Source organism: Ranitomeya variabilis, chromosome 4 (assembly GCF_051348905.1).
Source record: "Ranitomeya variabilis isolate aRanVar5 chromosome 4, aRanVar5.hap1, whole genome shotgun sequence".
NCBI lineage: Eukaryota > Metazoa > Chordata > Amphibia > Anura > Dendrobatidae > Ranitomeya > Ranitomeya variabilis.
The window spans coordinates 314,560,661-314,585,743 of NC_135235.1; the positions used below are offsets into that span (position 1 = coordinate 314,560,661).

A 25,083-nucleotide genomic window follows, 5' to 3' on the forward strand; every position below is an offset into this window, starting at 1 on the left:
TCCACACGGACCTGTAGTGGCTCCCCAATCTCCTGGATTATTCCCCGTCCAGACTGGGGATTGAAGGCCACCACTACACCCCAGTGCATCGGTGGGATCTCTGGGGGGCTTACCAGGTCAATCTGCTCGGCGGGCTGGGGCCGGCTCCGCCAGGCTGCCATCAGACGCCGGAAGTGTTCCGCATCCGGAATTATTTTCAAGTCCGGCGTCGGTGGTGTATCTTCGGACACGGCCAGGTGGGAAGGAGCAGGGGACACTGGGGACAGGCGGATTTCTGTTGGCTGCCCCATCCGAGCTAGCACACGGGTGTCATTCTTTAGGCGGCGTGCCAGCTGTCGGGTCTCGGCTGCAGCCGCACACTCCGCGGACATCGGCGGAGGGGGTCGTCCCATCGGTGGCCCTGCCAAGGCCGAACCCCGCAATGTGGGCGCCCCTGAGGCTACCTCAGGCTGCGTATCCTCAGGCCGAGCCGGGTCAGCTCCGCGTGGTACTCTGAATGTCGCCATCTTTTTCTCCTCTTCCGCGTCGTCTTCCCGCGGTCTCTTCCGTGGGTGGCCCCGTCCCCATGGTCTCCACCCTCCGGCCAGAATCAGGAGGCGGACCTCAGCAGTTGACGGGCACGTCCTCAGGACACAAAAATACTTAGACTGGGCGGCCATTATTCTTCGCGCTCTCCAGCTCGTCTACGCCCACTCCACGCCCCTCTTCTCTTCCTGCGCTTTCCTCAGCGCTGCAATGGCGGCGGATTTTGGCGGCAACTGGCGCAGCACAGTCTTTGTAATAAAGTACAGTCCAAGCACAACAAATCACAGTCTCTAGGCACACATGACCTGATTCTTCAGGCTTAAGTAGATCCTGTTCGTGACGCCAAGTCTGCGGCGCGCCCCCACACCGCCGCAGGGCCGAGGGGGTACCCGGAGCCGGGCCTCTAGTTCTCAGTCTCGGGGTTGTCACGGTGGCTAGACCCGGTCCGTGGCCCTGTCCGTCAGTGGGGGACGTCCGGTGTAATAGGTGGTAGTAATGGTAGCGATGGAGCGGTGCGGTTGTGGGGTGTAAGTCGCGGTAAATAACGAGGACACCAGGTTGCAGTCTCTTTACCTCTTTACTGGAGATCTCTGAGTCCTCAGTCCAGAACACGGTTCACCAGGCTACGCAAGTCCGGCCGGTCCAATGGCACCTCCAGAGTTCTCCTCTCAGGTGGAAATCTGTGCCTTCCTTCTAGCGCTATGTGTTGTAGTCCTTCCCTGCTGTGCTCACGGAAAGTAACCCCACAACGGTTGTGTCTGTTTCTTAAGTTCCCTCACAACTCGATTTGATGTTCCTCTGTAATCCACCCCTTCCCTGTATTCAGGTTGGAATGGCACCCGTTTGTCAGGTAGGCCTGGAGTTCTTCCGGGACCCTAGAGTCGCCCCTCTCCCGCAATTGCCCCCCAAGACTTCATAGGTGATATGTGGTAGACAGCCCGCCTGAGACCGACTGTCCTGCCGCTGTTTGGAGTATGGCTTGAAGCTGTATTCTAATCCACTCCCTCGGCGTTCCGGCCACCGGTATTGCGCCTCAGCAGGGTGCTGCCTCTTTCAACAAAACCCCTGCTGGTATTCTCCTTCTGCTTGATCTCGTTTCTCACTCAGCACAATCTATCTCGCTTCTAGTCCTTTCTTGAGTCCCGCCGCTTCCAGGAGCCTGCGCGGACCCGTTACGTTCTTTCAATGCCAAGCCTCTGCCAGGATCCCACCCCTGGCAGAGACCCTACAGTCTCTCCCTTCACAACACCCCCTGCCACAGGGTGTTGCTCCGTTCAATCCCGTCAGCGTTCTGTCTAACTTCCTGCCTGACCCCCAGTTTACCCACTATGGTGGGGAGTGGCCTAATGAATAGCACCCTTAGCTCCCCCCGGAGGCCCAGCTGTGAAACATATTGGTGTCTGTGATACCTGATTGGAGGAACTCCTTCGGTGCCATCGAACGTACCATGGCTCCCCTTAGCGGCGAAGCCACAGCACTGCAACGACCAGGACTCTGGGGCGCTGCACATATAGCATAAGTTAATCATCTGGCATATGCATCAACAGAGTGGAATTATTAATATTAGACCACATTGTGATTTGGGGAATAACCCTGTAGTCATGTGTCAAAGGTGAGTGTTGGATATATGCAGTATGGTGTTACCAGCTGTCAGCTTCCGAAATGTGGCTGTTGTGGTAATCCTACCCAGTTTGCCCTTCAGATTTAAAATCTAAGAGGAAAATGGACATTTAATGTGAAAATGATCAAACCTGAAATTAAATACATTTGCTGTTGAAGCAGTCAACAAACAGTAGTATAGCCAATGCAGGAGCTTCCAAAATCAGTCACAGGACATCTACAATCTGTTTCTACCACAACTTCTAACAAGGGTTGTAGGGTTCCTCTCTGCAAGAAATGTTCTTACTCCAGACATGTCTAATTCTGTTAGACTTCATTTAGACTATGTGACTGGTTTGACACTAAGTTGCAGCATAAGCATCATATGCTGAACATGAGAGGTGGTGTTAGGTCAAGGCATACATCTATATATATATATATCCAGTACTTCAATTTTAGCAACTTGGTAGTGAATATAGTAATTATTTTGCAGTTACATGTTTTTTTATACATTTTTTAATTACTTTTATATGTTTTGGTATTTGTGATTTATTACCTTTTAACAACTTTTTTGTTAATTAAAAAGTTGTTTTATGTGCATGTTTTTAGCTGTATTTTACATCCTAGAATTTAGGACATCTGATGTAGAGCCAATTAGACACTAAGTGGTCTTCTTTCCCTCTCCCACTTGAGCAGTCACCAACTTTGTTGTAGATGCCTCAATGAGTGTCATAGATCAACTATGACTAAATAAGCATCTGTAGGAGCGTTGTGTGCTGCACTTGTTTTCCTATGGAGTCTTTAATTTTGATTGAATATGGAAATAAAGCTTAAAGGGAACATGTCACCAGAAAGAAGTACTAATAATCTGCAGACGGGGAGAAAACTAACTTGATTCCCTCTGGCAGCTTTCAGGTTTCAGTCACAGGGGTGGCGCCAACGCGGGTTCAATCTCCGCTCTGAGAATACAGAGTGGCAGCTGTAACTGTGTCCCCAGCACTGATGGACAGCTGGCTCCAATGCAGAGCCAGTGTCAGTCAGGGTCAGGAGTACGGTTACAGTCGCCGCTCTCTATACTCACAGTGGTGACTGAACCTGCATTGGCGCCGCCCCCATGACTGAAGCCAGAACACTGTCGGGGGAATAAAGTTCATTTTCTTGCCACAACGTTGAAGTAAGTGCTGGCGCCGGGCAGGTTAATAGCTTTTTTTCTGGTGACAAGTTCACTTTAAACCTTACCCTGGATTATCCTTGATATTTACCATTATTAAACATCTTCATGTTTTACTTTTATTTATTTAATTTGTTGAATCAATCAACAATATATCCAAGATTTGAAAATTATAAAAGATTGTCAATGTTCCACTTGTGATAAAGCAGCCTTATATTTAGCTATGAAGGAGCACATACTGTGGATTGAAAACGTTTTCATACACCGTGAACTTTTCCACACTTTTTCACATTACACCGACAAACTGAAATGTATTTCACTGTGATTTTATGTGATATGCCAACACAAGGTAGCAAGTATTTGTGAAGTGTAAAAGAAGTAATGCATGGTTTTATGATATTGTGACGTGCATTTATATTTGGCCCCCCTAAGTCAATATTTTGTAGGACAACCATTTGCTGCAATTACTGCTTCTAGTCTTATGGGGTATGTGTTTACCACTTTTGCTTGTCTAGAGGCTGGCATTTGTGCCCATTCTTTGCAAACTATCGCCAGCTCAGTAAGATTGGATGGTGGCGTCTGTGAACAGCAATTTTCAAGTCTTGTACAAATTCTCAAAGGAATTTTGGTCTGAACTGCCATTCACACACATAAATATGCTTTGATCTAAACCATTCCATTGTAGCTCTTGCAGTATGTTTAGGGTTGCTGTCCGGATGGATGGTGAATCTACGCCCCAGGCTCAAGTCTTTTGTAGCCTCCAACAGGTTTTCCTCCAGTATTGCCCTGTATTTAACACTAACCATCTTCCCATCTACTCTGACCAGCTTTCTTGTCCCTGCTGACAAAAGCATCCCCACATCATGATGGTGCCACCACCATGTTTGACTGTGGAGATGGTGTTTTCGTAATTATGTGCAGTGATAGTTTACCGCCAAACATAGCATTTTGCATTTAACCAAAAAGCTTCTACCTTGGTCTCATCAGACCAGAGCACTTTCTTCCACATGCTAGCTGTGTCCTCTACATTGGTTCTGTAAAGTTCAAACAGAACTTCTTATGACTTGCCTTCAACAATGTGTGGAACATGCACCTAACAGTTGTCCTGTGTGAAGATTCTCCCATCTGAGCTATGGATCTCTACAGTTTCTTCAGAGTGACCATGAGCTTCTTGGCTGCTTCTCCTTGTTCTCCTTGAATAGGATGTCAGTTTAGGTAGACGGCCATGTCTTGGTAGGTTTGCAGTTGTACCATATGCCTTCCATTTTTGGATGAAGAATTGAATAGTGCTCCGTTAGAACTTCAGAGCTTAAGATATTTTTTCATAACCTGTGTTTGCTTTACTCTTCTCCAGAACTTTAGCCCTGACCTGTCTGGCATTTCCATAGTTATCATGATGCTATTTGATCCCTAAAATTCTCAAATAAAATTCTGAGGCTTTCACAGAATAGTTGTAGAAGAAATTACACATAGGAGGACTCGATTTAATAATTATGTGACTTCTGGAAGAAATTGGTCATTCCGAATTTTATTTAAAGGTATCAGACTACAGGGGGCTGAACACAAATGCATGTCACAATTTTCAGATTCATATTTTTAAAATATTTAGAAAACCATGTATCTTTTCTTTTATACCTCACAAATACTTTCTACTTTGTGATGATACTGTATAGCACAAAATCATAATAAAATACATTTACGCTTGTGGGTATAACATGAAAAAATGTGAAAAGTTCACTGGGTATGAATACTTTTTCAAGGCACAGCAGCTAATAAAATTAGGAGCAGTTATTAATTATATAGTTGTGCTCAAAAGTTTACATACCCAGGCAGAATTTTTGCTTTCTTGGCCTTTTTTCAGAGAATATGAATGATAACACCAAATCTTTCTCCACTCATGGTTAGTGGCTAGGAGAAGTCATTTATTGTCAAAATACTGTGTATTCTCTTTTTAAATCATAATGACAACCCAAAACATCCAAATGACCCTGATCAAAAGTTCACATACCCTGGTGATTTTGGCCTGATAACATGCACAGAAGTTAACACAAATGGGTTTGAATGGCTACTAAAGGTAACATCCTCATCTGTGACCTGTTTGCTTGTCAGTGTGTGTGCATAAAAGCTGAGTGAGTTTCTGGGATCTAGAAAGACTCTTGCATTTTTCATCTAGCCACTGACGTTTCTGGATAGTGAGTCACGGGGAAAGCAAAAGAATTGTCAGTGGATCTAAGGGAAAAAGTAGTTGAACTGTATAAAACAGGAAAGGAATACAAAAGATATCCAAGGAATTGATAATACCAGGTCAGCAGTGTTCAAACGGTGATTAACAAACGGAAAATCGGGGCTCTGTAAAAACAAAACCACGGTCAGGTAGACTAACAAAAATTTTGTCCACAACTGAAAAGAAAATTTTTCAGGATGCAAAGAAAAACCCACATAAAACATCAGCAGAAATACTCGACCCCCTGAAAACTAGCAGTGTGACTGTTTCAAAATGCGCAATAACAAGGCACTTGAAGAAAAATGGGCTGCATGGTCGAGTTGCCTGTAGAAAGCCATTACTGCACAAATGCCACAAAGTATCTCACCTACAATACGCAAAACAGCACAGAGACAATTCTCAAAACTTCTGGAACAAGGTAATTTGGAGCGATGAAACCAAAATATAACTTTTAGGCCACAACTAGTGTTGAGCATTCCGATACCGCAAGTATCGGGTATCGGCCGATACTTGCGGGTATCGGAATTCCGATACCGAGATCCGATACTTTTGTGGTATCGGGTATCGGTATCGAAACAACATTAATGTAAAAATGTGTAAAAGAGAGAATTAAAATAAAAAAATATTGCTATACTCACCTCTCCGACGCAGCCTGGACCTCAGCGAGGGAAACGGCAGCGTTGTTTGCTTAAAATTCACGCTTTTCCTTCCTTACGTGAAGTCCCGGCTTGTGATTGGTCGCGTGCCGCCCATGTGGCCGCGACGCGACCAATCACAGCAAGCCGTGACGTAATTTTAGGTCCTTCAGGATTTTAAAATTACGTTCTGGCTTGTGATTGGTCGCATCGCGGTCACATGGGCGACGCGACCAATCACAAGCCGTGACGTCACGGGAGGCTGGACACGCGCGCATTTTAAAATGCGCGCGTGTCCTGCCTCCCGTGACGTCCCGGCTTGTGATTGGTTGCGTCGCCCATGTGGCCGCGACGCGACCAATCACAGCAAGCCGTGACGTAATTTTAGGTCCTTCAGGATTTTAAAATTACGTTCTGGCCTGTGATTGGTCGTGTCGCGGCCACATGGGCGGCACGCGACCAATCACAAGCCGGGACTTCACGTAAGGAAGGAAAAGCGCAAATTTTAAGCAAACAACGCTGCCGGTTCCCTCGCTGAGGTCCAGGCTGCGTCGGAGAGGTGAGTATAGCAATATTTTTTATTTTAATTCTTTCTTTTACACATTAATATGGATCCCAGGGCCTGAAGGAGAGTTTCCTCTCCTTCAGACCCTGGGAACCATCAGGAATACCGTCCGATACTTGAGTCCCATTGACTTGTATTGGTATCGGGTATCGGTATCGGATTGGATCCGATACTTTGCCGGTATCGGCCGATACTTTCCGATACCGATACTTTCAAGTATCGGACGGTATCGCTCAACACTAGCCACAACCATAAAAGTTACATTTGGAGAGAGGTCAATAAGGCCCATGATGAAAGGAAGACCATTACTACTGTAAAGCACGGAGGAGGATCGCTGATGTTTTGGGGATGTGTGAGCTACAAAGGCACAGGAACGTTAGTCAAAGTTGAAGGAAAGATTAATGCAGAATGTTATCAGCAAATACTGGAGGCAAATTTGCAATCATCAGCCCGGAAGCTGTGCATAGTACGTACTTGAACGTTCCAACATGACATCACTCCAAAACACGAGGCCAATTCGACCTGTCATTGCCTACAGCAGAACAAAGTGAAGGTTCTGGAGTGATCACTTCAGTCTCCTAACCTCAATATGATTGAGCCACTCTGGAGAGATCTCAATTGTGCAGTTCATGCTAGACAGTCCAGGAATTTAAAGGAACTGGAGGCCTTTTGTCAAGAAGAGTGAGCTGCTTTACCATCTGAGAAAATAAAGAACCTCATCCACAACTATAACAAAAGACTTCAAGCTGTCATTGATGTTAGAGGGTGCAATACGCAGAATTAAGAAATGGGGCATGTAAACTTTTGATCAGGGTCATTTGGATGTTTTGGGTTGTCATTATGCTTTAAAAAGAGAAAACACAGTAGTTTGACAATAAATGGCTTCAACCAACCACTAACCATGAGTGGAGAAAAAGTTTTGGTGTTATCCTTCATATTCTCTGAAAAAAGGCCAAGAAAGCAAAAATTCTGCCAGGGTATGTAAACTTTTGAGCACAACTGTATGTTTCATTATTGATTAAAAAATAACTGTACAAGATAATAAGGATTTCTGCTGAAGTTACAAAATTCTAGCTCCTGGGAAGGTTAGGAAATTCCTGGGAAAGTTAAGAAACTCTGGAATGGAGTAAGAATCTCCTAGGTAGGGTTAGATATAGTGTTGAGCATTCCGATACCGCAAGTATCGGGTATCGGCCGATACTTGCGGTATCGGAATTCCGATACCGAGATCCGATACTTTTGTGGTATCGGGAATCGGAATCGGAAGTTCCCAGTGTATGGTTCCCAGGGTCTGAAGGAGAGGAAACTCTCCTTCAGGCCCTGGGATCCATATCCATGTAAAAAATAAAGAATTAAAGTAAAAAATAGGGATATACTCACCCTCTGACGCGCCCTGGTAGTAACCGGCAGCCTGCTTTGCTTAAAATGAGCACGTTCAGCACCTTCCATGACGTCATGGCTTCTGATTGGTTGCGTGCCGCTCATGTGACCGCCACGCGACCAATCACAAGCCGTGACGTCATTCTCAGGTCCTAAATTCCTAATTCTAGGAATTTAGGACCTGAGAATGACATCACGGCTTGTGATTGGTCGCCTGGCGGTCACATGAGCGGCATGCGACCAATCAGAAGCCGTGACGTCATGGAAGGCCCTAAACGCGCTCATTTTAAGCAAAAAAGGCTGCCGGTTAACAGCGGTGAGGTGCAGGGGCCTCCGGAGAGGTGAGTATATCAATATTTTTTATTTTAATTATTTATTTTACACATTAATATGGATCCCAGGGCCTGAAGGAGAGTTTCCTCTCCTTCAGACCCTGGGAACCATCAGGATACCTTCCGATACTTGGTGTCCCATTGACTTGTATTGGTATCGGGTATCGGTATCGGCGATATCCGATACTTTCAAGTATCGGACGGTATCGCTCAACACTAGTTAGATATCCTAAGCATGTGGTTATTTAAAGGTATCTTCCCGAACTACTAAATTGATAATTGGCCTACAATGTTAGGCCAGCTATATCCAATCTGTGGAAGTAGACTTGTAGTACACCTGCAGATCCACTGTTCAAAGGAGCCACTCAGAATGGTGCTGAGCTGCATTACAAGGTACAGAGATGACTAAAAGTACAGTGCTGAGTTTTTGGTGCATTTTTGCAGCTGTTGTTCCATGTGAAAATGGACCAAAAATGCTAGGGAATCCTTAAGCCAGCTAATTCAATGAGAATCCCTAAGTGCTGTGCATATGATCAGTACTTTTCCTATGAGTATTTGCAGTGCATTTTTTTCTGCAGCATGTAAATTCTTTGTGCGGATTTTTAGTGTTTTTCACCCAATAATTTCAATTGAGTAGGTCAAATCCACAGCAAACAAGCAGAAATAAAAATGTTTGCTCATTTGCTGAGTTTTTACGAACTTCCTATGTAGTTTCCCAAGCTGTCATCTGTGTGACAGCACAATAAACACCGGCAGTTCTGATTGGCAGTAACGTTACTGCCAGTAAGATTGTTACTGTCGGTCAGAGCGCTGCGGGGTCATGCTGTTATATGTCAGCGTGGTCCCCCAGTGATACTGTGACCTGCGGTCATAAGCTTACCACAGGTCAGCAGATGTCAGCTGATGAGAAAGTACTACTTCCATCAGGCTATGTCTGCTGTCACTGATAACTGTGATAGCAGGCGTCGCTGTTTGGAGATGTAGTCTCTCATCATCCGGCATTTGGGCTCAAACTTAAAAAAAATGTGACTGCTCTAACCGGCCTCTGGCTACACACTGACAGGATTTCCATTGTTTTCTTAGTGTTTCATTCTGAGCTGCCGTCAGAGAGGTCGCACGAGTTCATCAGCTGATGAGCTCTGGTGATCTCACGGCACCACCACTGCGTGAGAACATTCTCATGCAGCGGTGGTGCCATAAGTGAGATCACCAGGGCTGATGAGCTCAGGTGAACATTAAAAAAACTGTAGCTCAACAATATACATTACAGGAGTGGTTACCTCCTGTGTCATTGTGTAGCCGACTGTCCTTGAGAGCAGTCACATCATTGACTGCTCTCAAAGTCATCAGGATTGTCATGGGACATTATGGATTATTCTCAGTGGACAGGTGAGGAATATTGTGATTTATTATTTTAATTCTGTTACACAAGACCATGGCTTCAGTGAATTGGGTGATGACATAAGTATAGTTTAATTTGGATTCAATAAAAGAGTCTTTGTCTTTATCTTAAATAAAGGACTTTCGTCTGGGTGTGTTTTTTTCTATAATATCACTATGGGGTTAGTATTGGGAGTGTCGTATAGACGCTTCTCCATTACTAACCTCTGGGCTTGAGGCTTGATGTCACCTGACAATATAATGGTAACATCAACTCCTCCTCCCAAACATCACCCCACTTGCCACTGCACCAGGGCAAATGGGAAAAGAGATATTAAGTGCCAGAGTTGGTACATCTTATGGATGCGCCATTTCTGGGGCAGCGGAGAGCTGAGGTTTTTAGTCTGGGAGGGGGCCAATATCTATAGCCCCTTCCTAGGCTATTAATATCAGCCCGCAGCTACAGTATCTGCCTAGCCTTTGCTGGTTATATTTTATAGAGAGACCCTACATCAATTTATTTCAGGGGTCCCCCTGTAAACTACCAGTAAAGGATAAGCAAACAGCTGTGAGCTGATATTAATAGCCTGGAAACCTTTATGGCAATTGGCTCCTTCCTAGAATATTAACATCAGCCCCCAGCCATTGGCTTTCCCTCTGCTGGTTATGAAAATGACGTGAGAGCCTACGCAATGTTTTATTTTTATTTATTTTTCAAAAATTAACAGGTATCGCTATGCATGCTGATTTCTGCCAGTTGCTGTTTGGTTACAGCCTATGTAGGTTAATTCTGTTAACGCTCCTACAAAGGCTGGCTACAATGTGTGCGTGTATTTATTTAACTCTGGCTCATAGATCTTCATTACTAAACCTAGGGCTTGGTGTCAGCGACAGCTGCTGAAACCAAGCCCTAATCCTGTTACCCTGATGCCACTTCATCATAATGAAAAAGGAGGTGTTGAGCCAGAAAATTACAACATAAAACATTTTTTTTTGTTTTAAAAATATCTTTAGCTCAAAAAAAGCATTCATTGCTGTACAAAAAAAGGCAAAAAACACATACAAAAACGAGGCAAAAACGCAGCAAAAACTTGTGCATTTTTGCTACCAAGAGATGCAGAAACTTTGCAAAAATTTCTGTAAGCAAATACTCAACATGCACACATACCCTTATATTAATGGGCTGTCCTAAAGAGAGATCATTACTTTAGTAGTTCCAGAAAACCCCATTTAAACATTCAAGTGTGTTTAGTGTACTGCTGATGGGATTGGGTAACTTCTGACTAATACAAAGATTAGGAAACTGTGAGGTGGGGTAAGATCAACTTTATCTTGTTCTGATTGCTTGTGAAATTTAAAAAGGAAGATAGATTTATATATTTATTTATATAGACCGATGTGGATATACATTCATTCATATTGTTTCTTCTCATAATGTTCTAGATTAGCGACCTCATAAATAAAGTCCGTGAAGTTTTTATTGAGACTTTGGATGAATTACAGTGGATGGATGGGACATCAAAAGAAAAGGCAAGAGATAAGGTCAGTCAGTATCTTCTAAATGATCACGTGTACTGTATGACAGAAAGCTTCAATCAACCTTTAATAACTAGGTCTACATGATCATTTTCACGAGCACAGTAGCTTTAGTCTTCTAAGTCACTCTTCTCGCTTCTTGGTTTTTTTTTCTCCTATTGATCTTTGATGCTTTGTTGTATCTCATGATAGACCATTACGTCAGCAAAAATTATGAAAGGATCAAAATGGATCCATACATCAAAAACGTAAATGGTTCATGAAAGAGCATAATGGATCTGATATACAGTGTATATCATTAGGCCTGTAAATAAAGGTGCCAATAATGGCAGTTTGATACATCAGCAGGATGTTAAAGAAAAAGAGAGCAATGGCCTACTAGATTGATCTTTGTCAAACTGTCTACATAGGCCATCCATGATAGGCGTAACATAGAAAACCTAGTTAACCCCTTCACGACCTAGGGATTTTACATTTTTGTGTTTTTTTGTTTATTGCTCCTCTTATTCCCAGAGCAATAACAGTTATACTTTTCTGTCAATATGGCCGTGCAAGGGCTTGTTTTTTTGCAGGACAAGTTGTACTTTTAAATGATACTATTGATCTTACCATATAATGTACTGAAAAACAGGAAATAAAATTCTAAGTGTGGTGAAATTGCAAAAAAAGTGCAATTCCACAATAGTTGTTTTTTTTTTATTTACCATGCTCACTAATTGCTAAAACTTACCTGCCATTATGATTCTCCAACCTATAATTATGAGTTTGCAGATACCAAACATGTATAGGTTCTCTTTTATCTAAGTGGTGAAAAAAATTCCAAAGTTTGTAGGAAAAGAAATGGCGCCATTTTCCGAGACCCGTAGCATCTACATTTTTCAGGATCTGGGGCTGAATACGGGCTTCATTTTAGTGTGCCAAGCTGTTTTTATTGATACTATTTTTTAGTAGATACAATGTTTTGATCGCCTGTTATTGCATTTTATTGTAGCATTGCATTGTATTCAGTTTTATTATACCAAATATGTGTTTTTTGTTTTTTTTTAATTATTGTTTTTTTAATTGGTCAAAAGGGGGGTGATTTGAATATTTATTTTTTTTAAATATTTGTAATGTTTTTTAAAACTTTTTTTTTACTTTTACTAGCATTAATAGTCCCCTTAAGAGACTTGAAGCTGCGAAGGGAAGATCGCTTGTACTACACATAGCAGGGATGCAGCCCTGCTATGTGTAGCAAAAATCATCATCTCGTGTGAATGCTGGCCATGGCCCAGCGTTTATAGGATATCTGCAATGATAAGTATGGGGGTATTCTGCAGACCTCAGGCTGTCATACCAACCCATCGGCACCCTGCAAGTATGTGAGAGGGGCGCCGATGGGTGGGATTTGTGATACGCTTCTGGCGCATTCATTTTAGTGATTAACAGCGGCATTTAATATGTTAGCAGCCGTGGGTGGATCTCAATTCCACCATCGGCTGTTAGGTGCACATGACAGCTGATTAAATTAGCTGTCATGTGCTGGGAAAGATGTGGGATAACGCCATAACCCACATCAAAAAGAGGGACACTACCTATACATCGTAAGTCATGAAGGGTTTAAAGGGAATCTGTCACTAAGTTTGAGAGCAGCATGTTGTAGGGGCAAAGATAATATATCACTTGCTGGTCTGCCTGGTGTTGTATTTATAAAATTACTGTTTTCTCTGCTGCAGATCTAGCAGTGCTTTGAATGTTAAGCTATGTGTAACTCTACCCACACCACTTATTAGTGTACTGTGAACACGCTGAATTGACAGAAAGCACCTAATTCAGTGGTGGAGGCAGAGTTACATTGCAGTTGACCAAGAGGCACAAGACAACTAGTCCTGTTGTGAGAATCTCCTGCTCATAAAACACTGATTTTAATGGAACACTACACAGCCTAATAAGTAAACATAACTGTCCAAAAAAAACCTAAGTAATGGGAGGGTAACCTTTCAAAAAGCATAAATACATAATGACCATTGATAAGAAGATTTCAGGTCAAAAAGTGTGCAAACAAAGAGGATAATAAAGGTATAAGTTTATTAATCACATTAAAAGCAGAAAATATAGATAAATTGAGATTCCTCCTACCAAAAAGGGATGCGGAATGATGCAAGAATCAATTAATAAATATAATTTGCTATGAAACAAGCATAATTTTTACCTTTATAATACCAGTATACTGTATAAGTATCGACTAAGGTAATATACTGGGGTTCATAAACATTAGTGCTAAATGAATGTCATGTGTAGTCAACAAATATAAACAAAAGTTTGAAAAAATTAGTTTTTACCATAGAATGGCATCCACATAAGTGTCCTGAATCCCTTCACCCCGACGCGCGTTTCAGTCTTAGCTTCTTCTGGGGCGCATGCTTATTGATAGGCTGCAAAGGTGATGTCACAGACAAAATCCAAGAATAAAAACAAAATGAGCATATACTCTTAAGTAGATAAATAAGTAAAGAGTAGTAGCACATACTGTATAAATAATAAAGGTTTCTTAGTTAACACTATTTTGATTAAAAAAAATGTAAAAACCATCCCACCATGACAAGTTTTACTCCAATTGGGTTGGTACTATCTCTAATATAGAAACCTCACATAGTGCCAGCCGATCTCAATATAGATAAGGGTAGAGCAGGACCCAAGCCAACCTGTTCAAACACCTGCCTATGGTAAGCTATATAGATAAAAAGAGGGAGCCACACCCCTGTTTGTACAAAGTACAAAAAACTACAGCAAAACCCAATAAATTAGCCAAATCATAAGTTGGTATATGTGCAATGTGTTGGAGCACATTCACACTGTGGCCATTTCGCAAGAGTCAAGTCACGTCAACAGGTTTGTTGTTTTATGTCTTCAACCCTATGGAAAAAAATGTCTTAAAATGGACAGCCTCTTTTAAAAACAAGCTTTTAAGTCTTTATTGGATGATTCATTAAATCTCATTCCAATGTTTAATTACTAAGATAGTGATGGATGAGCACATTCAGCATCTCCTGCTGTGTGGTCTCCTCCTGGCTTGCACTGCTTTAGCTTCAAGACAGGTCTTGCTTTGGAAATTCTCATAAACTGACAATATCAAAACAAGAAAAGGAAACAGCTCCTCCTTTACAACATTTACATTCCTGAAATAATGATGAATCTTGGGGAATGCAAATAATTACTGGCTATCTCCTCTAAATCACACTTAAAGTGAATCTCAACCTTTTAACTCCATGTCGTTATTTCTTCACACGTCTTTATAGCCTGTTTTTTTCTAATATAGAGGTACAAACCCACTGGAAACAAAGTTTCATAGTTTTCAGGTTTAAAGAAGACACAAGTCCATTGAGCTCAACCTGTAACCTAACATGTTGATCCAGAGGAAGGTAAAATCCATATGGGCAGATGTTAATTGCCCCTTATTATGGGGAAAATTCCTTCCCAACTCCACATCTGACAATCAGACTAGTTCCCTGGATCAACGTCCCATTACAGAATCTAGTACTCATAGCCTTTAACATTAAATGTATCAGGAAAGGCGTTGGGAACACCCTACCAGGGCCATGGAGTACTCGGTGCCGGGTCCGACCTTAAAGGGGATGTCACGGTGCTGCGACCCGGTCCGTGGCCCTGGGCGCCCAATTAAAGGGGAACAGTCTTTTAAGAGGTATTGTGAATAAAGTCTATTTTCGTGACGCCACCTGTGGTTCTCGGTCAGTAGGGACCGACACTGCTTAAAGGGGTCCTCTGGGGTGATGGTATGGTGGCTGGATGGTGACGCTTCCCACAGGTGAAGCGGGGTCCCCAGGGCTCCCAAGGTGTGTGGCAAGGGTGTTGTATGCCAACAAATATGTGGAGGACACAAGTTGTAAAGTCATTACCCTGGTTTACTGGTGGTAGTAGTCCACAGTCCAGGGTACTAGGCATGGATGGTGATGTGGTCCGGACGGCTTGGAGGCAAAGGTGATCCCTCTCCCAGGTGATGTCCATAAGCCTTTCCTACTTGTGCTAAGATGGCGAGGTCCCTGCTGCTTGTAGCTTGCTGGCAAGGAATCCTCTCTCTCCTGTCCTGGGACAGTTGCCTGCATGGTAGGCAGTTTGAGCCTTTTTATAGGGTCTCTACCCGGGCTCTTAGAGCACTCCTGTACCTCAGGCTTGGTGCGGGCAATTAACGTGTAGTCTAGTGCCCTCCAGTTCTGCTATGTGTTTTAAAGTCCCACAAAAGCCTCGGGCTCCCGGTACCTGGTTTCTGCACTTCAGCTCAGAGGGTGAATGGTCATAGTTCCCCTCTGAGTCCTGTTCCACTCCTGTGCTCTTTTCCTCAATTTTCCACTGCATGCAACAACATTTCAGGTTCTCCTCTTCCCAGGAGCTGCAGCACAGTCCTGGCTGCACGGCTCTGCTGTCTGCTCTCTCAGACTTCCTTCTCCTAGGTTTCCCTAGACCAATTCTCTTGCTTGGTCTCCTAGGACCAATTAACTAACTCCTCCTCCGGCCAGGACACTTAAAGCTGAGAAAGCTCACCTGAATCCAGGTCCTGAACTCCCCCTCCTGGCTTGGATTCAGAATGTGTTGCATGTGTGTGCTTACCTGGTAAAGAAAATCCTCCTGCCTCCACAAATGATATCGCCAAGGCAACATCTCTGTAGCAACCATTTACCTGGGGTGTTACACATTCATGCCCTTCTTGTACTTTTACAGTGAATGAACTATTACAACATTGGCAGAAAGTTCCATAGTCTCACTGCTTTTACAGTAAAGATCCATAATCTTACTATTGATGCTGTAAAGAGGTTACCGCAAGATGTTTTGTAGCTAAATAATTGATCTATTTTTATATATTTTAGCCCCAGTTTAGTAGTATTGATCAGTGGGTCTAGAGATCTCTAACAAAAGCTCAAACCAATCTGAAGAATTGCTTTGCATATCTTCGGGCAGAGCTGTTTACAGACATGTAGCCTTTCCCATGAGGCTGTACACCACTCTGTTTGCACTAAAAGGGTAAGCTGAGTAGTTTTTCCCATTCGCTCGAGTTTATAAGTTTAGTTACCCTTCAAATTCAATGTATGAAAGGTAGATAATAATCTCCACCTAGACGTGGCTGCAAAAATAATTTTATTATTTGTTTGGTCTTTGCAATGTTTTTAGAGCTCTGTATCAGGCGCATAAGATGAATAGTGGCGCCGTTATACCTTGGCTGCACTGATGCTGAAACTATCTACAATAGCTACTTTATCTGAAATCTTACTGAGATTAATAATAATTCCTCTAAAAAAAGGCTTTATTAGAGTTCGTACACATGACCAAATTTTTGTTCCGAATGCTCACTGTGGAAAAAACGGACAGCAGTTGGTCACATATGATTGATAAGCTATTTTCTGCACTGAACAAATCTATGAAAAATATTACAGCATGCACTAGCTTCCTCAGTGAATTGGATGAGACTCAGCCGTTTAAGTCTATGGTACATAAAAAAATGTGGATTCCATATGGACCCACAGTATAGCATCTGCATCACACATTGCAATTCTGTAAGATAGGAAACTGTAAATGGTCTGATAAATAATTAATAGCTGCCACTGTAAAAATACGGACTACATATGGATGACAAGTGAGGAAAAAATAGTCACATTTTTCTGGATGAAACTCTAACGTACAGTCGGACTTCTCCATATAATATTTGCAATGTGTAGCTTATTGAGCAGTAGGAACCGATGGGTTCAGAACTTCTGCAATTATGAATGGTATCCTCACATTGTTCTTGCACTTGATATTTTACAGGCGCTGTCAATTAAGGAGCAAATTGGTTATCCAGACTATATTCTGGAAGATCAAAATGATAAATTGGACCAGGAATCAGCTTCAGTAAGTACAGACATAACAATGATGCTAAACCACAAGACTGAGCAGTGGGTGGGAATTGGTGCCGGCAAACGTGGTCTGCAGGACTGTCCAACTGGCAAAGGACAGCCTCTTTGGTTTTCTGCAAATGTGCATTCTCAGAATTGGAATGAGAATTTTGCATATGGTAGTACTTGCTTATAAGCTGGATAACAGTGATTGTGAGATCCCAAGCCACCAGGGAAAATAAACCACAAACCATTGGATTGTAGGTTCAGGAGTGCAATACCATTGGACACCGGGTCCAGGAACACAAACTATGAAGATTGGTTTTGCAAAACATGCTTGGGATATTATTGTTCTTTTCCCTTAATATGAAGGTCGCACAAATATTAAAGATATCGGAGATGACTTGGTGGGTTAGGGTCACAGCTGAGCCCCTAAAGCGATTTGTACCGCTGTTCTTGCGCTGCTACATGTTAAATTGGCAGTCCTCAGTAGATAATGACAGCTTTAGTTCTGCGTCTGCTTGTTAGTATGTTCTCCCCATTTTCTGTTTTCTTTAGCAGATACATTTAAGGGTTGAAATGAGTTTTAATTGTGACATAACAACTTGGGAAAGAAAGGCAGCTCTTCACTGTCGCACATTTTAAAATAGCTCTAAGTGTCATTGGTTTTGACTCCCGCAGTTCAAGTCATCTTCTTCAGGTCACAGACATCTGGCAGGAGTTCCTTTGATTTGAAGTAACTTGAACAGTACTTGTGACAGCTCTGAGCGCTTTCATAAAATGCTTATACAGGAGATGGAAGGTCAGCATAATTGCAATGCTTTCACAAGCTGAATAGTATTGAAAGTCAGCCTGACAAATATAATGGCTTCATAAAATACACAGATCAAGAGGGATACATCTAATGCATGAAACAGATTTTTTTATCTCTCTTTTCTCCACAGTTGAACTTTAGTGAAGAGAAATACTTTGAGAACATACTGGAAATTTTAAAAGCAACAGCACAGAAGAGTCTAAAAAAGCTAAGAGAGCCGGTCGACCCTGATGCGTATGTATTAACTCCTAAAATGTTTTGATACATTTAAAAAGAAATCAACAACCAGAGTGGAATGTCACATTACAGGTGTATCATGTTCCCTCATAAATTACAAGGGGGTCCTGGTATTGGGCTCCTGTAACAAATTGGACAATCCAATCTTGGAAAAAGCTAATAACATTATGCCCACTTTTAGGACACCTGTTATCCCTTGTAGGTTATTAAAGAACTTAAATGTAAGCAATTAAGGGGGTTTTACCACTATTGAACAACCCCAGCTTAACCAATTAGGACCCCAATTAAGACAAACAGCAAATACTCACTGTTAAGGATGGAACCAGAGAGATTATGCAGAATCCCACTGCTAAATCAGCTTTAGTGGTTTGATTGTCCATTAATGAATTACCCTCGTAGTATCAATACAATATAGCTGTGAGGGTCCTATCTAATTAAAGATAAAATATAACCTTTATTGATAACCATTAAAATTAAACCTGGACTTGCTATTTTCTAAGTACACCCATTGAATACTTGTGCCCATGCCATCTGTCACAGTTTGTAGATGTCGTTGATATTGTTTATTATTATGTATCCCATTCTCCCTTTCCTTGCCTTTCCTCCTCTTTCTCCCTATCCACTATTTCCCCCCTCTCTTCCCTCCCCTTCCATCCTAAACCAACGCCTAATCAATGCGTTATCAGATGCATCTGTGAAACAGTGCTGTGTTTAACTGTTATGTTTAAACTTGAAAATAAAGAATTAAAAAAAAAAAAAAAAATGAATCTGGACCATCCACATTAGTGAAACAAATAACGAAAACATAAAGTGCGCATGCTTAACAGTGCTCAGTAAAAAAAATGGTTTGGTCTCACCAAATCTCGTTGTCCCAAATCGAATCCATCATGAACAGGAGCAAAATGTGCCACATTTACAATAGGGCCAGTGATGCAAACAGTCACGCCTAGATAGGTAGAAAAAGGGATATCTGCCACTGCAGGCTTCCCGTTTTTATAGCTTTCATATTGAAAAATTATTTATTGAACTCCCACTTTTTGATATTTACCATGAGATTCCCCTGATGAATCCCCCTCATTGGGGAAGAAACACGTAGGGAATATATACATCTTTCTGAGTGGTGGTGGGTACCCCATAGTAGCATATACCTGGGGACTGTCCTTGTCAGGATGGGAGCAATGCAGGGGAATGACAGGGAAGAATAGATATCCTCCTCCCCCCATCATTAAATACAAATGGGTACATATTTTGCTCCTGTTCATGATGGATTCGATATGGGACAACGAGATTTGATGAGACCAAACCATTTTTTTACTGAGCACTGATAAGCATGCGTACTTTATGTTTTGGTTCTTTGTGTCACTAATGTGGATGGTCCAGATTTAATTTTAATGGTTATCAATAAAGGTTATATGTTATCTTTAATTAGATAGTACCTCCACAGAATCCCACTGCTGCCACCACATGTGATAAACCCGCACTTCGCCACTCCTCCTGACGTCACTATTAAGTCAGACAGGTCATGAAATGTGGTCTCCCCACTTTTACCAACATTACATTCTGCACCACCCAGGGACACGTAAGGTCTGCTTGGTCAATTTTACACGGACACCAAATTTCCACACTGGCCCAGAGAGGCATGGGGAGTGAGAGGATGTGGCACACGCAATCACTGATGTGGAACTACACTCTCTCCAACCCTGACAAGCTGAGAGGCCCCTTTCACTAGCACCAGTGAAACAGAGCGTTGCCAGCCCTGTAGGACTGCCACCAGTTTCTCGTTAGATATAAGCTCGGTAAGCTAACAGGATTATATCCAGCCAGAAACCAGCCCTTGTAGCATTCAAAATTAAAATGAGAGATGCACATGTGGATTCTTGGATAAAAATAGAAAAGCAGACCAAGGTTAAATTATATGTTCACTTGCCTTAAGGGCACACTAGACCATACACTACATACAATGGTTACACATATACAATGGTCAGATATGCAAATACAGATAGTAGTAGGACAAAAGATATAAGCAGAATATATGGGTCAGTTACCAGTAGATGAAAAGCCTGGCTTTCAGGGAAGGGGCTGCCACATGGAAGGCTCTTGATCCCCTCTGTTCCTTGACTTCTCCCAACATGATATGTTGTTGCGACCTCCCTAGAGAAAAAGCAATAGGCCATGCTTTACACAAGCATTTAACTCCTTTGGGTTACTCCCCTCCTGCCCTCTGAGCTTATTCCAAATCCTCTCATCTTGCCTCTGGCAGGTAAAAGCTCCAAAACCTAAGATGAGTCATAACTCTTTATTGGACAGTCATAGAACGGATCGAGACCCAGGCGGGCGTTCGCCATGTTCTGGGGATCTCAGAAATATACATGATGTATGGCTAGGACTTCTAGTATCTCCATAACTCCTTATGTAATTATGTTTCTAAAATGTTCTTTGGCAGCTGCCGCATGACTATATTGCAAGCCAGCCATTGTACTGCTCTTAGCTGACTCATGTTGTGAGATCTGTCACTCTCAGCCTTTGGTGGGTTGGCCCACCTTCTGAGGTAGCTGCAAAGTGTCTAGGTGTTCTGTTGTGTTGGAGCTACTGGGAATTTATATGGTAACTTATTCTTACATTTTTGTATTTACAGTGTTTTGAGGGACTCTTGTTAGGTATCCTTATATGTAAATTTCAATTGTTTACCTCTTTGCATTTCCATTGCTATAAACTGATTTACATGGACTACTGAGCTATCTCTCTACCACTCTCTGTTATTTGAATTTATACCATATCATTATTAAGACCCATTTTCTATATGTTTTCCCCATGACTTTCCTGTGTTATTTTTATCCCCCTTACATATTTATCTACTACTTACAAGCAATTGTTTTTAATATTTGGTGTTAATAAAAATTGATATTTTTGATCATTCCAGTGTTTTTTCACTTCTTTTGTTGTTCTTAATTGATTCTGGTGAATTTTCACTGAGACTATATTCCCATAGTGGATGATATATAGATTGTTGTTGTCTAACACCTTCTCAGGTAGCTGGAAGAGGGTCTAGGCGTTCTGTTACAGCTTCACACTGAAGGGAGTTTCATAATCCCAAGCCACAAAGGGTACAAATGATTGGCATGAAATTATATTTCCAATATTCTTCACACTCACCTCCCACAGTTGCGCTGTTCCAGAAATGCGAGTGCCACTGTCCTTGAGAGTGAGGTGACATTTTGTTTCACATGCTGGCTGCAGCCAATGAGCGTCCCTATCTTTGGCTGTAGTTCCTTGAGATTTCATCATGGCAGATGTCCTCTATGATGAAATAATAAAGGCTGCAGCTGATGAGTGGCCACTTATTAGCTTTATCCGGCCCTTAACGCAAATCATTTCACTTTCTGGGTGTGAGTATAGTGTAGATTGTTTTTTTTTTATTTTAATTGGGGTCCTGAAATGATTAGGCTGGGGTTGTCCAGTAGCAGACAACCCCTTTACCATAACTGCAGCTTCTGCACAAGGAAAAAGTAAAGATTTACAAGTCGGCCCAATTGACATCAATGGGCTGCCATTGCATTGAACAGATTGTAATGGGTCTTCAAGAGCTCTTTTGAAGGTACTGTTTTCTTTGGCAAATAGATGACAATGCTTAACAGTGAATCCCCTCAAATAACTGGAAATGTCCTAAAAGAGTATACTGAAAATTAGAAAAATCCTGTAATACTACTCTGAGTTGATGGATGTCCACCTTTCTAAGCAGGCAAACACAAAACTGATCAAGAGAAAAAAAAAGTTATATCAAAACTCATTAGGAACATTGAAAAACATAATCAAAATCAGCAAGGTCAACCACAGCCAACAGTGCATAAATATCAAGGCCAACTACCACCAAGGGTGTAGAAACATCAAGGCCAACTACCACCAAGGGTATAAAAACATTTAAGCCAACTACCACCAAGGATATTAAAACATCTAAGCTAAATACCACCAAAGGCATAAAAACATCAAGGCCAACTACTATCACCAAGGGTATGTAAATATCAAGGCCAACTACCACCAAGGTTGTATAAACATCAAGGCCAACTACCATCAAGGGTATTAAAATATCTAAGCCAAAATACCACCAAAGGCACAAAAACATCAAGGCCAACTACTACCACCAAGGTTGCATAAACATCAAGGCCAACTACCACCAAGGGTAAAAAAACATCTCAGCCTCTCAGCCAAATACCACCAAAGGCATAAAAAAACATCAAGGCCAACTATTAGCACCAAGAATGTGTAAACATCAAGGACAACTACCACCAAGGGCATAAAAACATCCAAGGCTAGCTACCACCAAGGGCATAAAAACATCAATGCCAACTACTACCAACGGCGTATCTACAGACAGTCAAACATTAACTTCTCTGGGTATATGCACCTTTATGGTTGCAATTGCTTATCTTTTACACAAAAAACACAAATATTATGAGTGACACATTAGGTTGAGGTAGCTGTAACAAAATTTGCAATTGATTGACCCAAAATATGATATTTACTTTACACCATGTTCCACCTGAATGTACAGATAAAAAATTACCTCCAGATTACTGGGGGTGCTGTAATAATTGCCTCTGTGTTACTCTGTTTTAGTTGGATAATTGGTGCAGCAGTGGCTGATGCCTTCTATTCCCCTAATCGGAATCAAATTGGTGAGTTACTCAGAAAAAAGGTTCAAATTGGTGATGAACTATACTTTTGGTTAGGTTACCACGGTATTCCTGATGGTTCCCAGGGTCTGAAGGAGAGGAAACTCTCCTTCAGACCCTGGGATCCATATAAATGTGTAAAATAAAGAATTAAAATAAAAAATATTGCTATACTCACCTGTCCGACGCAGCCTGGACCTCAGCGAGGGAACCGGCAGCGTTGTTTGTTTAAAATTTGCGCTTTTACTTGGTTACGTGAAGTCCCGGCTTGTGATTGGTCAGGGCGGCCATGTTGCCGGGACGCGGACCAATCACAGCAAGCCGTGACGAAATTACGTCACGGCTTGCTGTGATTGGTCCGCGTCCCGGCAACATGGCCGCCATTAACCAATCACAAGCCGTGACGTCACGGGAGGCTGGACACGCGCGCTTTTTAAAATACGCGCATGTCCAGCCTCCCGTGACGTCACGGCTTGTGATTGGTTAATGGCGGCCATGTTGCCGGGACGCGGACCAATCACAGCAAGCCGTGACGTAATTTCGTCACGGCTTGCTGTGATTGGTCCGCGTCCCGGCAACATGGCGCCGTGACCAATCATAAGCCGGGACGTCACTGGAGGCTGGACACGCGCGCTTTTTAAAATACGCGCATGTCCAGCCTCCCGTGACGTCACAGCTTGTGATTGGTTAATGGCGGCCATGTTGCCGGGACGCGGACCAATCACAGCAAGCCGTGACGTAATTTCGTCACGGCTTGCTGTGATTGGTCCGCGTCCCGGCAACATGGCCGCCCTGACCAATCACAAGCCGGGACTTCACGTAACCAAGTAAAAGCGCGAAATTTAAACAAACAACGCTGCCGGTTCCCTCGCTGAGGTCCAGGCTGCGTCGGAGAGGTGAGTATAGCAATATTTTTTATTTTAATTCTCTCTTTTACACATTATTACATTAATGTTGTTGCGATACCCGATACCCGATACCACAAAAGTATCGGATCTCGGTATCGGAAATTCCGATACAGCAAATATCGGCCGATACCCGATACTTGCAGTATCGGAATGCTCAACACTAGTCCCAATCCATCTCTTGTCTATAATATTAGATCAAAAACAACTAGTGATAATAACTATAATATTCTATGTTTTACAGTATTTCCTGCTGGGATCCTTCAGCCTCCATTTTTCAGCAAACAACAGCCGCAAGCATTGAATTTTGGTGGAATCGGTATGGTCATTGGTCACGAAATCACTCACGGATTTGATGACAATGGTAAGGATGAAAAGTAACTTATGCTTCAACAGCTAACATAGAAAAAATTAAAAAAACACATCATGAAAAGCAGACTCAACAAAACCTTGTCAAATGACAAATGCACTAGCAGGGTGCAGCAAGCCCCCACTGATAAAGGCTGGAGCAGCACAGGCGCAAGCTACTGATGAGAACAACCACCCACTCACCTAAATAATAGAAGGGTTGGCTGCCTAGTAGAAAAAATGCACACAGGTAAGGCTTGCATAAGACACTATTCACACAGATAGGTGTGGTGCACAGTGTCTGGACAACCTATTGATCACGTCCATAGTATGAGCAGGCGAGCTGTCCAACACTATATATAAATGCACCACACAAAAACCAAGCCACACAAAAACATAAAGGGGCCCTGCCGCACCTTGCAAAAAATGATAAAAAGTGCAATAAAAAGATGAAAAAATGAATGCATGTAATACATTACATGAGGTATTGGTTACTATTTTGGCCAAAATGGATAAGCTCGCAACCCAACACCAAGGGTCCTCATTAACTTGTGAGTCCTACGCTAATATCAAAACAGCTAACTTATGCTTTACTACTAAGTCATTGACGTAGCTGGGGGGGCATTTATGGAGTAAACAAAAAGCGGTGCTGATGTTGGACCAACCAAGCATTTACGTCAGTTTTTCAGGTACGACTTCTATCTGTGCTTTTCATGGATAAAACCTGTACCTGTTATAATCTATGGAGCTAGTCACATGGCCATGTATTTTTGAGGAGTGAGTGGACTGCACAAAAAAAGAAAAAAAATTTATTTTGATCTGAGTCATGAATCTAGCTAGTCAATACAAGTCTACAGTTCAAAGAAAAAAATGGACAATACCTGGATGACATTCATTG

The 25,083-nt window shown here is 42.3% G+C and overlaps 1 protein-coding gene across 2 annotated transcripts in view; it reads left to right on the plus strand.

Moving 5' to 3' along the window:
- MMEL1 (membrane metalloendopeptidase like 1) overlaps positions 1 to 25,083 on the plus strand; it is a 592,089-nt gene that overhangs the window by 520,655 nt on the left and 46,351 nt on the right. For both annotated transcript variants that reach the window (XM_077250438.1, XM_077250437.1), the window contains exons 14-18: positions 11,255 to 11,353; positions 17,144 to 17,227; positions 18,156 to 18,259; positions 22,877 to 22,935; positions 24,082 to 24,201. In XM_077250438.1, the coding sequence (XP_077106553.1) occupies positions 11,255 to 11,353; positions 17,144 to 17,227; positions 18,156 to 18,259; positions 22,877 to 22,935; positions 24,082 to 24,201 (466 nt within the window). The remainder of the gene's footprint in view (positions 1 to 11,254; positions 11,354 to 17,143; positions 17,228 to 18,155; positions 18,260 to 22,876; positions 22,936 to 24,081; positions 24,202 to 25,083) is intronic.